This window comes from Chroicocephalus ridibundus, chromosome 1 (genome assembly GCF_963924245.1).
Source record: "Chroicocephalus ridibundus chromosome 1, bChrRid1.1, whole genome shotgun sequence".
NCBI lineage: Eukaryota > Metazoa > Chordata > Aves > Charadriiformes > Laridae > Chroicocephalus > Chroicocephalus ridibundus.
In genome coordinates, this window is record NC_086284.1 from 73826514 (window position 1) to 73838187 (window position 11674).

Genomic DNA, 11674 nt, shown 5'->3' on the forward strand with positions numbered 1-11674 from the left:
ATAGTTTTACTCAAATTTTACTTGTGAGAAAAATGATGCTGTAAATCTGCTTGTCAGTTACATTCATTCTGTCACTTGTGCAGCTGTCATTGTATACAGCAACTTCTAGGTACCGAGGGGTTATTTCAGTTGTTTCAAGTCAATAATTGATGGTAAGTACCAATTACGGCAAGCAAAAATTTGAATCTGAAGCTTAATTCATTATCAAAATCTATGACAAGAGTCTGACAGTATGCAGACATACATGATACCATTAAGGTAAATTAGTAACATGTATCCTAGAACTATATAAAGAAAGAAATTAATTGCTTACTGCTCTGTACCAGGTAACAATTTAGTATTCGTATCAACATGTTGCCGATATAATTTGAACTCAGAATTTGGGTTTCCTTTTCATTAGGTAGTTGTAGAGGAAGCTTTATATATGATTTGTGATGAGAACACTGAGCATTGTGAAAAGGTAAAACTGAGCATCCATATTTACCAAACTGTCTAGTCTTGAATGATATTTTTACATTTTGCTGCTGCAGAGTGTAACTGTCAGGTTCATGTTTGCATACACTGATTAAAATGAATTATTTTTTTTCTAAAATTCAAGAACTGTAGAACTGTTTTTTGAGTAAAATACTCTGTTATCTATTCCTCAGAAAAATCTAAAAGCTTTTATCTATTTGCAGCTAGATAAGTCTGTGCTAGAAGCTCTGCCGCCTGATCTCCGAGAACAAGTAGAGCAAATATGCGCCATTCAGCAAGGAGAGAATTACGGCGATAGCAAGAAAGAGCCAGTAAATGGATGTAACACTGCACTTCTGTCACAACCAGTTGGAACAGTGCTTTTACAAATACCAGAGCTCCAAGAACCAAATACCAATACAGGAATTAACGTGATAGCCTTGCCAGCTTTCTCACAGGTAGGATGTTTGCAGGGTATCAATAAACATCAACTTTCTACCTATAGGAAGAGTTAACAGCTTTTTCTTGAGACAGCATTACTAGAATCTGTGACCAACATTATTTATGATCCTTTAATATCTTAAAAAGTCTGTGCTTTTAAATGTAACTTGATCTATCACAAACATAGTATGATAGTATTTATTAAAGATTTATAGTCATCAGTATGCCTACGTTTTTGCTGTTCTTTAATGTAAAACCTCCTCATTTACGCTCTGCTTTGCAATCCAGTGTGTAAATAGCCTTTTTTCTGCATTGCAGCTGAGTTACACTGCACCATCAGTCTGAAGCAGTCCTAAAATCTGTTTAGCTAGTCACAGGAGACTCACTCTGTTTAAGTGGATGTTTTGATGGTGTAAAGCCAGCCTCTACTAGCTTCGGTAGTTGTGATTGTTTATATCACATTTATGGAGAAATGTGGACATGGCTAAAGATTGTGCATATTTCCGTAATTTTTTAAATGAGCTCATATACAGCATGTCCAGGATGAGGAAAGTGCAAAGTTTTTTCTCAAAATAGAGGCCTTAAGGGGGAGCAGGTAGCAGTAACGATGCTTCTAATGATATTCTACCCTTCAATCCACAATGGTGCTAAGCAAATGTAGGGTTAAAAAAAAATATCAAAGATTGGGTTAACCAATGATGCATATGCATCATTTACAATAGAGAAGTATTTTTATTTTTCTATTTGCTATGCCCTTGCTCCACTGCTGTTCTCAAATGAAGTGATGTAACTTAATCAGATTTATAGAGAGATATTTGTTGCTGGTTCTAAAGTATAATGCTGCTTAGCTGACAAGGAATCCAAGAGAAAATTAGATAGAAATTCCTGACCAGTTTTCAGTAAATGGCAGTTAATGCATAATTGTTACTTAGAAGATGTGTAGTCTGTTCTGCTACTAAAATTTCTTCACCTTGGTTCAAGTTCATTGGTTCAAAAACAGTTGTGTCAGTTTTTATTCCTGAACTGCAAAGTTGAGTTTCCCTTATGGAGATATTGTGCAAATAGTATATGAACTCTCCATACCCAAGCTGTTCTAAATTCTGTAGTTACCTTCATTCATAGGCAAGAGTTTCTCTTGGACTTGTGTGTTAAATTATGCTGTGCTTTAAAGTACAGCCCTCCACACTTCCTTTACCACTCAGTACTCTTTTTCAGGGTAAATTTTAACTGCATATGACTTTCTATGAAAATTACATTTAGTTTGTGTTTATGCTATATCTGTCTATTAATTAGGTAGTTGAGAATGGATTGTTGGGTTTTTTATATAACAGCATTGCTCCTTGAAATTGTCTTAGAAATACCTAATTTACACATTCAAATGCACTGGCTTTCTGGTTTCTGTCTCCTAATGCATTTTGTGCCTCTGTTACTTGATCCAAAAATGTCGGCTTAGCAGAGCAGCCTTTTTGTTTGAAGATGTAGTTCAAGAAGAATTGGCTACTTCCTATTTATTTGTCGGGGATATCCATACTATCTATTTTAGAATGCCTTTTGCTTGTACTCCAGATTATCTCCTGAAAACCATTCACCTTTCTTTATTGGCAAAAAGAGAACTAAGATTTAAAATGTTCATTTTCTGAGTTAGGTCCAAGTTTAATACCTAGAATAATATGGTTGAATAGCTTCCTTAGGCTGGGAGAAAAAAATGCTAAAACCAGTTCATTAATACAGGAGGATGTTTTTTTGTGTTAAAGTCAAACGTGAACTCAATTCAAAACTATCATCTCTGTTTCACACAGTTTTTTTATTGTTAAAGTCTTTGTTGAAGTGTATATTGTATGAGTGCACACAAACACTTAAGATTACTTTCTTTCAAATGGTGCAGTGAACTTAGTAATAGGTTTCAGGTATAGAAGTATTGCAAGCTGCTCCAAATTGAGTAATTTAGCTACATTAACTCAGCAAATGTAAATGATGCCCTGCCATCTTTCTATAGAGTAATTAGGTTTGTTTTTCAACCCTTTATTCCTTTTGTCTGAACTGTGTTTTTATGACCAGGTGCCAAGTTAATTGCCTGATAGTGATTTATTCATTAGAAAATATGTGGAAAATGTCCTTTGTTGCGTGAGTTTCTCCCATAAAAAGGATCCTGATATGTTGCATTGATTTCCATCAGTAATCTTAAAATTTAGAAGAGTTGTACATCTCTGTAGCAGCTGAATCTTGTAAAAGCATAGGATGCAAGAAGATTACAGATGCTTAGAAACGAATGACATTTGTAGTAGTGGAGTTAATTACTGGTGCCATATTTGCATCTCGTCCTTAGACTGTCTTAACATGGTATAGATTCCTTATAAGGAAATTTATACAGCACATCAAAAAATACAGATAGCTGTATGCTGAGGTAATACATGAATCAATAAAATCAAGGTTCTCCATAACGTGAATGTGATACAGCTAGAAGAAAGCTATGTTAGGACGCTGTGGCTGTACAGTAAATTACCCAAAACACCAACTAATTAGTGTAGAATTGATATGAACTTGACTGATGGCTCTTCTAACTAAATTTTTACGTGTTACACTTTCAGAGGGAAATGATAGGGGGAATAACAAAATGATGTCCAGTTCCCCGTACTGCATTATTTCTGCATGAATTATAAGTGGTGTATACAAAAAACAGCGTAAATTCAGGGCCTCCCAAATTCCTGACTCTCGAATGCTTAACCAGAGAACACTAACCTTTTAAAAATAGTTTTATTAAATAAAATCTATATTTTAAAAAGTAACTTAAGCTGCTGGACTTAATTAGCTACATTCCACTACAATGCTTTGTTCTGCGCTGTGTATGCAGTCATTGAGGTCAGAGTCGTTCCCATTTCCTCCTTTAATTAGTGCATATTTTGGGTGCTGAAAAAATTGTGTTGGCACATGGAGTTCTAAAAAATGGAAAAAATGTTGTGGGACCATGTTCATGTTTATTATCTATGTAATTTAGGCATCATATGTGTGAATAACACAGCCTGCTTTCCTGACATAACATACATATTTTGATTTAAAAAAAAAAGATCAAATCTCTATTGAAAATAAGAGGTAACTTTTAAGATATATGCATACAGACATATAATAAATATAGTATCTCAGATAATGGTAGAAATTGTATTGCGCCCTTAGAATAGTAATACTAGTTTTGAATAAATTTTTTTGGTTTGTGAACATCTCTGAATTTTACCACTGAAATGAAGGGCACTCTCCCACTGAGCAGATTTAATCCTCTAAATGATAGGTTTGCTTTTTTGAATTAGATTTTGCAGATTATGAGCTGAAAACACTGTCAAATAATATTGGGAAACTCAGAATACAAGCCTAGTCTGTCGCTAATTTCTCACTTCAGGCACACAGTGAGTTAAGATAACTGATAATACATGAAATTTTATTTTGTCCATATGAGTGTGTATGGCAGTTGGGAACACATTGTTTCAAGCCCATAGGAGAGTTGGAAGGGACTGTGTTTTTATCAGTCAAACAAGGGGTGGACAACTGTGGAAGAAAGAAATGAAACCCTTTTGCACTAGTTCAAAATATGAGGTAGCTGGATTTGTATTTCCTGTCCTTTAAAGAAGCAAGACTATTTCCAAGGTTATTTTGTTTGAGGAGCATAGCAGCTTCCAGGAAATAGAAGCATCAAAAGAAAAGGAGGAACAAAAGTCCAGTTGCCACAGTGTTTGAGTTTGGAAATTTGAAGAGAGTGTTCTCTGAGTTAGGCTTAATTGTGCTGTTAATATAGCTGTACTATATACTGAATATAATGGTGAATAAAGTAGGTGAATAAGGATGGTTGGTGTATTATAGGCCCATAAATAGTAATTTTATAAAGTAATTAGGTAATATTAAATGGAAAATGCTATGGGTTTTACAAGCTAATGTAGATGAAGAAAACATACAGCATGTTTTACAGTGTTTCAGTTATATCTCGTTTATTTTTGCTTGGCATAAAATGTAAATACCTCTCTCATGTGAGTGATGTAGAGCAAAGCACGCAGTGTTGCTTACTGTTAGAATAATCAAATGAATCTTTTGTTACTGTTCAGGTGGACCCTGAGGTTTTTGCTGCACTACCTGCTGAGTTGCAAGCAGAGCTGAAAGATGCATATGATCAAAGGCAAAAGCAATCAGAGCAGCAACCTGCTAACACTTTTGGTGAGTATATATAGCTGTACAGTAGTTCTGTATAGGAGCTGTTTACTATTCAGAGTTATGCAACCCTAAATAACAAACTGGAAAATATAACTAAAGCTTCTGTGAAGATGCCGTATTAAATCGAATTTCTGTATTTATTTTTGACAGGCTGTCAGTTACAACCAGCTGTGGTATCATTTTGCAAACAGATGCCTAGCTTTACTTAAATGGGTAATTAATTCAATTCATGGGGACTGTGGCACTAAACTTACTCGTGTCCATATGTTTGCAGAATGGAATCTAAACTTGATATGTCTTGTGATTTAAGCATTGCATCTTCAGTACCTAAGTTAGTTAAACTGTGTTCAGATAGCGTTCTCATGGTTCCCTGAAATGCGTAGCACTGGTACGGATTTCAGGCAATTAGAGATATGATTCATCTCACCGTATGTCTGATAGTCAGGTGGTTTTATTCTGAGCTGATCGCCCAGGTCTCCTTTTTATAATCTGTAGAAAGAAATAAGATTAATTCCGTGTGAACGTGCTTCCTCATAAAATAAGTATGAAATATCATTGGGTTCATTGACAGTTAAGTACTGCATTATTATAATCAAACCTTGATTTCATAGTCAGTGGACTAATGCAGATATAGTTAGTATGATGGAAGGAGAGTGATTTCCTTGGTAAACTATGATAAAAGCAGGTTTGGAGGGGTGGCTTTTCACTGCTGTTTTGCTGATAACCACTGGTGGGAAGTCTTAGCAGGCATCTAGGCAGGACAGGGCTCTGACTGAGGCAAAGCAATTTGTGCAGTAGGCTTCAGATTTCACCAGCTGTTCATATTCCAGCACTGAAATGCTTGATATTTAAAGGCTTATGAATAGTTGAGTATCTTCTGAGCACACTAATGTCTAGCGGTGCTTTTCAAATACTAAAAACATTGACCATATCTGGAATGGCATTTGAGGGTAAAGTCGCTTTATCTAGGTTACGTTCTTCCAATTGATCCATAGATTTTTATGGAAGATACAGAGTCCCCCTTTCAATGGAAAAGTATTACATTTTAAATGTATCAACCACTGACTATTCCTGTGTTTTTCAGTTTCAAAAAATCCTTTCCTACACCTGAAGCATGCAACAATGAAAAATAAGAAAAAAATCAGAAAAAAAAATCCAGTCAGTCCTGTAAAAAAGAATCAGAGTCCTTTGAAAAACAGACTCATTGGAAGCCCTGCAAAAAACATGCCAGCTACATCTGGAAGCCCGCAGAAGCTAATAGATGGTTTCTTGAAACAAGAAGGAACAGCAGCTCAGGTAATTTTAACACTAACAGCTTTTGGTCAAGCTATGGGTGTTTCTTTAGACTTAGCCCATATTCACAAATGTAGCTTGTTTTCTTTACTGGATTCTTTATTAGACATTTAGCTATGTATATATGTGGTGTTACCATACTTGTCAGACTGAGCATTATCAACTTCTATTTTTGGAACAGTCGGAAGCAGTTCCATCAACTTCAGATTCTTCAGGCCCATCAGCTCTGCAGGCTGAACAGCCTGGTTCATTTAGGCCACAAGCACCCAACCTGGCTGGAGCTGTTGAATTCAATGATGTAAAGACATTGTTGAAAGAATGGATTACAACTATTTCAGGTACGGCACGTCATGCTAGTGGTGATTTTGCATGCATCACAAGGAAAACTGTTCGGTAGGCTTTTTGTACTTTCTTCCTTCACTCTACCTTTCACTGGTTATTTTTCACACTAATCTTGAAGTCTTACTTCCTTGCAGTCTTGGAGTAACTTGGTTCTTCCGTGTTTTTGCCAGCTCCTGTTTCTTGCTTAACATCATGAAAATCTACCTGCTCTCTCTTCAACCCATTTGTCAGGCCCTTGTCTTGGGCCTTGATGTTACTTGTATGGGAAGTTTTCCTTATTTTGTCCAACATGTTACAACCACTAGGATGAAAGCTATTGAAAGGGAATTCCTCTTTTATGAAGGTGCCATTTTAGAGACAAAGGAATGCAGGTTTTTTTCAAAATAACTGCGGGAAGAAATTACAGAATAAAGTGCAAAACTGTAACAGCATTGCTCAGTTGTGATTTGAATTTTAATGTTATGTCAAACAATTAGTAACACTTTAATATCTTGGGAAATCTGACCTGTGAGATCCTTTGTGCCCTGGATACTACTATTCTCCTTAGAGTTTCAAAGCAGCCATTCCATTCTAAATCCCCATCCCTGGAAGTGGTCAAGGCTGGATGGGGCTTTGAGTGACCTGGTCTAGTGGGAGGTGTCCCTGCCCATGGCAGGGGGCTTGGAACGAGATGATCTTTAAGGTCCCTTCCAACCCAAACCATTCTGTGATTCTTTTCCCTTTGGTTAATATTAGCTTTGCTGTCATTTGTTCTTACTAAATTAAAAGAAAAGGTCTGCGAGACAGATATTTTGCGACCTTGCAGTCCTTTTATGTATACAACTTTTGATGTTGGGGGGAGGTATGGGAATACAGCCATTGTCAGATCGGTCCCTGATGCACAAGAACTGTAGAATTTCTCTCTATTATTTTCCAATTATTCTATGATTATATTTGAAGTATACTTAGAGAAAAGTTCTCTTTTTTTTTATTTTTTTATTACAGATCCTATGGAAGAAGACATTCTACAGGTTGTGAAGTATTGTACTGATCTAATAGAAGAAAAAGATTTGGAAAAGTTAGATCTGGTTGTTAAGTACATGAAAAGGTAGCTTAATTGCTAGTATTTCTGACATGTAGACAATTTTTGATAGAATTTGTGCACTGGATGCTTCAAAGTGAGGCCACAAGCCCCATGAGAAATTCCATTGATGAATGAAAATTTTTAAGCTTAAATTTTATACAGAAGCTGGGGAGGGGAGAAGTTGGGCTGTTAAAATAGATGATTTGTGAAAAATTAAGAGTAGCATTTAATAGTATTTGCTACAAAGTCTTTTGTTTCTAGACAAAAGATTCAGATTTGTCAGCATTGTCCCTCCTCTTCATCCTGTTTTCATTCATTTTTTGTGGCATCTTAGATCTTTCCTTTGTTTCATCCGATTTCATCCTGCTGCTGTATCCAGATCCTCTCTCACCTCCAACCTATTAAATCCTTTCTTATTACTTAGCTATTGCGCTCCTATTATTTTTCCTGTGACTCAGGAGGCCCAAGTTCCATGTATGACTTGCTTACCAACTGATACTTAACTATGGAGCTCAGCTTTCCATGTCTTAGGTCTGGAAAATACTTATTTCACAGAATTAATCAATACCCAAAAAACCACAGCAATGTAAAAACTTCACTATGCTTTTGTATTATGGGATGTCTTTAGACCTCAGAAAATGCAAACCGCACAGTGCAGTTAACTGTTTCATAGAAGGCTGTATAGTAAATTCTTTATAAAACTCTTCAAAAAGGATCATGTCCTGGTCCCTGTATGTGAGATTTGCACCGACGGCACCGTGTCTATCCAAAGCCTGTTAACAAACGTAGGAGAAGGAAGCAGGAGTTGGATGGTTCTCACTTCTCCATATGATGCTGATGTCAGGTCTTCCAACGCTGTATGTGTAGGAACCCTCTGCTCTCCTGTAATAGTGATCTATAAGGGGATTTTGAGAGTACAAAGCTGCTTTGTTTTCCTTGGACATTTCCTTAAATTGCTTCTAGTAGCAGCTGAATGGTAGAGGTAACTCATACCTCTGTGCGGACCCCATGATTTGGTTACATTTTTAGCAATAAACACAATATAGTGCCCCGAAAACCTGTTACTTAAACGTCTTAATCACCCTTGGCATTCATGGGAAGAAAAAAGTAGCATGTATGTCTTGGGATGGGGAAGGAAAGATCAAGATCCAGAAGCTTGCCACTTTCATTCTTCAGTATGAGGTTGGTAGAAGGTCACCACTTCAATCACAGGCTTAAAACCACTGCAGAATGCTAACATTTACAAGTCGGTGTGGCACCGTTCAAATTGGAAATTTCACTACTGAATGGCAGATCAATCTGTGGCATTAGATAAGACTTGGTGTATTTGAAGAGGTGGGGCTTTACCAAGGTTGCATCAAAATACCATTCATAGTGAACTGTTGTGATCTTGTTTTCCAGTATGAAAACCAAAACTCAGTGTAAAAAGGACTGGTTCTGTAATGGTAATTTTCTCCCTCTTCCTTTTCCCCTTCAGGTTAATGCAGTCATCTGTGGAATCAGTTTGGAATATGGCATTTGACTTCATTCTTGACAATGTTCAGGTAGTTTTACAACAAACTTACGGAAGCACATTAAAAGTTATCTGAACTTGTAGTAAAGAGCTTGATGAGAGCCTGGAGCTCTCTGCTAGCTGTGCCATAAGTGCTTGTGAGGTATTTGCAAAGTGCATGATAGTAATGCCCTGAGTTTTTATAATTTCAGATTTCTTTTTAAACAACAAAGTGTTTTGTACATTTCTTTTCAGAAAGTGCCAAATTTGTCAGTATTGCATGTAAATAATTGTGTTAAAATTCTTTTATTGTAGTATAGAATCTATTTACAAAATGTTTGTTTATAAAGTTTTATGGATTTTTACAGTGAAGTGTTTACAGTTGTTTAATAAAGAACTGTATGTATATTTTTGTACGGATTCTATTTTGTGATGCTTCAGTTTGAATTTAGCTAACCCCTTTTATTAAAGCCACAGCTTTGATTCATTTCACAAAGTTTTACACAGTGACACTGCCTCAACATGCGTAGGAGACTGCTGTGCATTCACCTGGCTGCCTTCTGTTTCTCCTCCACAGACTTTATTACAGATTTTAAGCCAAGGGAAGAATATTAGCTCGTTTTCAGTGTCATCCTTCAAAGACAGAAACCAGTGTGGCCCAGCCACTTCCCAAAGCACACACGGTGTTAGCTGAAGCGTAGTTGCTCTCTGAGCTCTGTGTATTCAGATGTATTGTCACTTCTGGAGACGAATGCTGGGGGAGGAAAACAAATGGAGACCTTCAAACAGTTCCCAAAAGAAGGACTGTGCAGGCGCTCGGGGCACGCTGGCGTGGAGCACTGTTTAAGCCCGTATCAGTCCTCTGCGTTGCTCCTACTCAGGACAGAGCCACCTCCCACTCTGACAGTACCATAGTTCTCCCCAGCCTGTGACGCATTTCCTTTATGCAAGGTAACAAATTATGTTGTAGTGAGTAGCAGAAGTCTTTCAAATGTGGCTGTATACCTGAAATAAAGAGCCCTGTCTGTTTGTGTCCGTGGGGGTGGGGGGGGTACGCTTACATCTCTACAGTTTGTGTTTTGGGCAAGTTTTCTTTTTCCAGATGTGCACCAGCCTCATATAGTCATATTTGTCCCAATACATTGAAGCAAGGCTGTTCAGGTGACTGAAAGGACGAAGACCACTTCAAGAAAACTCAGGTGGTAAGAAAAATTTTTTCATTTTTCTGCAGACATGATGGAGGGGGAAGGAAATCAGAAGCACCCCACAGAACCCTGGGTGGGTTTGGAATGGAAAGCTGGAATGCAAACTGGAGCTAGCCTTGGAGCAGGATTTGCACCACCAGCTTAGCTGGCAGCATCTCCAGTAGTGCAGGACAGGAGGTGCAGCACAGCTAGAGCAATCACTTCACTGGCTGCAGCACAGGTTACAGCATGTTTTGGCTTCAGGTCGTGCCCTTGGCTTCCCTTGTAAGGCACGCTGGGAGAGGTGCCCACTTGGCAGCCTTCTACAGCAAGGCAAGGGATGAGGCAGGGGCAGTAGATGCTGTTGCCCTTGACTTCAGTAGAGCTTTTCATAATATCTCCTGTAACATCCTCATAGAGCAGCTGATGAAGTACAGGCTAGAGCAAGCGGCATGGATTGAAACCGAGCTGGGCAGGCAGGCCCCAAGCACGGTGATCAGTGGCACAGAGTCCTGTTAGAGGCCAGTCCTGAGTGGTGTAACCCCACAGTCAACACCAGGGCCCATTCTGTTCAACAGTTTTATTAATGACCTGGATGATGGGGCAGAGCACACCCTCAGGTAGGACTGGCTGATGCGGCAGAGGGCTGTGCTGCATCTGGAGACATGGGCTGGTGGGAACCTCATGCGGTTCAACAAGGAGAAGGGCAAAGCTCTGCACCCAGGGAGGAGCCACCCCAGGCCCTGAGGGCCAGCTGGCTGGAATGCAGCGCTGCTGATCAGGCTCTGAGGGTTGCTTGAGGCAGCAATACAGAGCAAGGCCAACACAGGGCCACTAAGTTGCTTAAGGGAGCAGAGCTTCTCTCATAACAAGGTGAGGCTGAGAGGGCTGAAGAGGAGAAGGTGGCAGGGGGACAGGGAGGGATCTTACTCATCCATATAAACACCTGATGGGGGAACAAGGAAAAGAGAGGCTCCTCTGTGGTCTCAAGTGAAAGGGCACAAACTGGTACAAAACATTCCTCCTTAACACCCAGCCAGCCAGCCCCAGAACAGGTTGTCCACAGGAGTTGTGGATCCTCCATCAGCAGAGATGCAGGGGACAGGGTTTGGACTTGGAGACTGCACGAGGCTCCTTCCAACCGTAACCAGGCTCAGGTTAGCTGCTTAGGGATCGGTCCGTGTAACTACAGCTAGGAGTAGGTGTATATCG

The 11674-nt window shown here is 38.7% G+C and overlaps 1 protein-coding gene across 5 annotated transcripts in view; it reads left to right on the forward strand.

The window, feature by feature from the left end:
* Nucleotides 1-9686, forward strand: part of REV1 (REV1 DNA directed polymerase) — a 60052-nt gene extending 50366 nt beyond the window's left edge. For all 5 annotated transcript variants that reach the window (XM_063339588.1, XM_063339605.1, XM_063339596.1 and 2 more), the window contains 6 exons: nucleotides 678-911; nucleotides 4983-5091; nucleotides 6173-6384; nucleotides 6563-6719; nucleotides 7708-7810; nucleotides 9264-9686. In XM_063339588.1, coding sequence (XP_063195658.1) covers nucleotides 678-911; nucleotides 4983-5091; nucleotides 6173-6384; nucleotides 6563-6719; nucleotides 7708-7810; nucleotides 9264-9375 — 927 coding nt within the window. In that variant the 3' untranslated portion in view covers nucleotides 9376-9686. The remainder of the gene's footprint in view (nucleotides 1-677; nucleotides 912-4982; nucleotides 5092-6172; nucleotides 6385-6562; nucleotides 6720-7707; nucleotides 7811-9263) is intronic.
* The last annotated feature ends 1988 nt before the right edge of the window (nucleotides 9687-11674 follow it).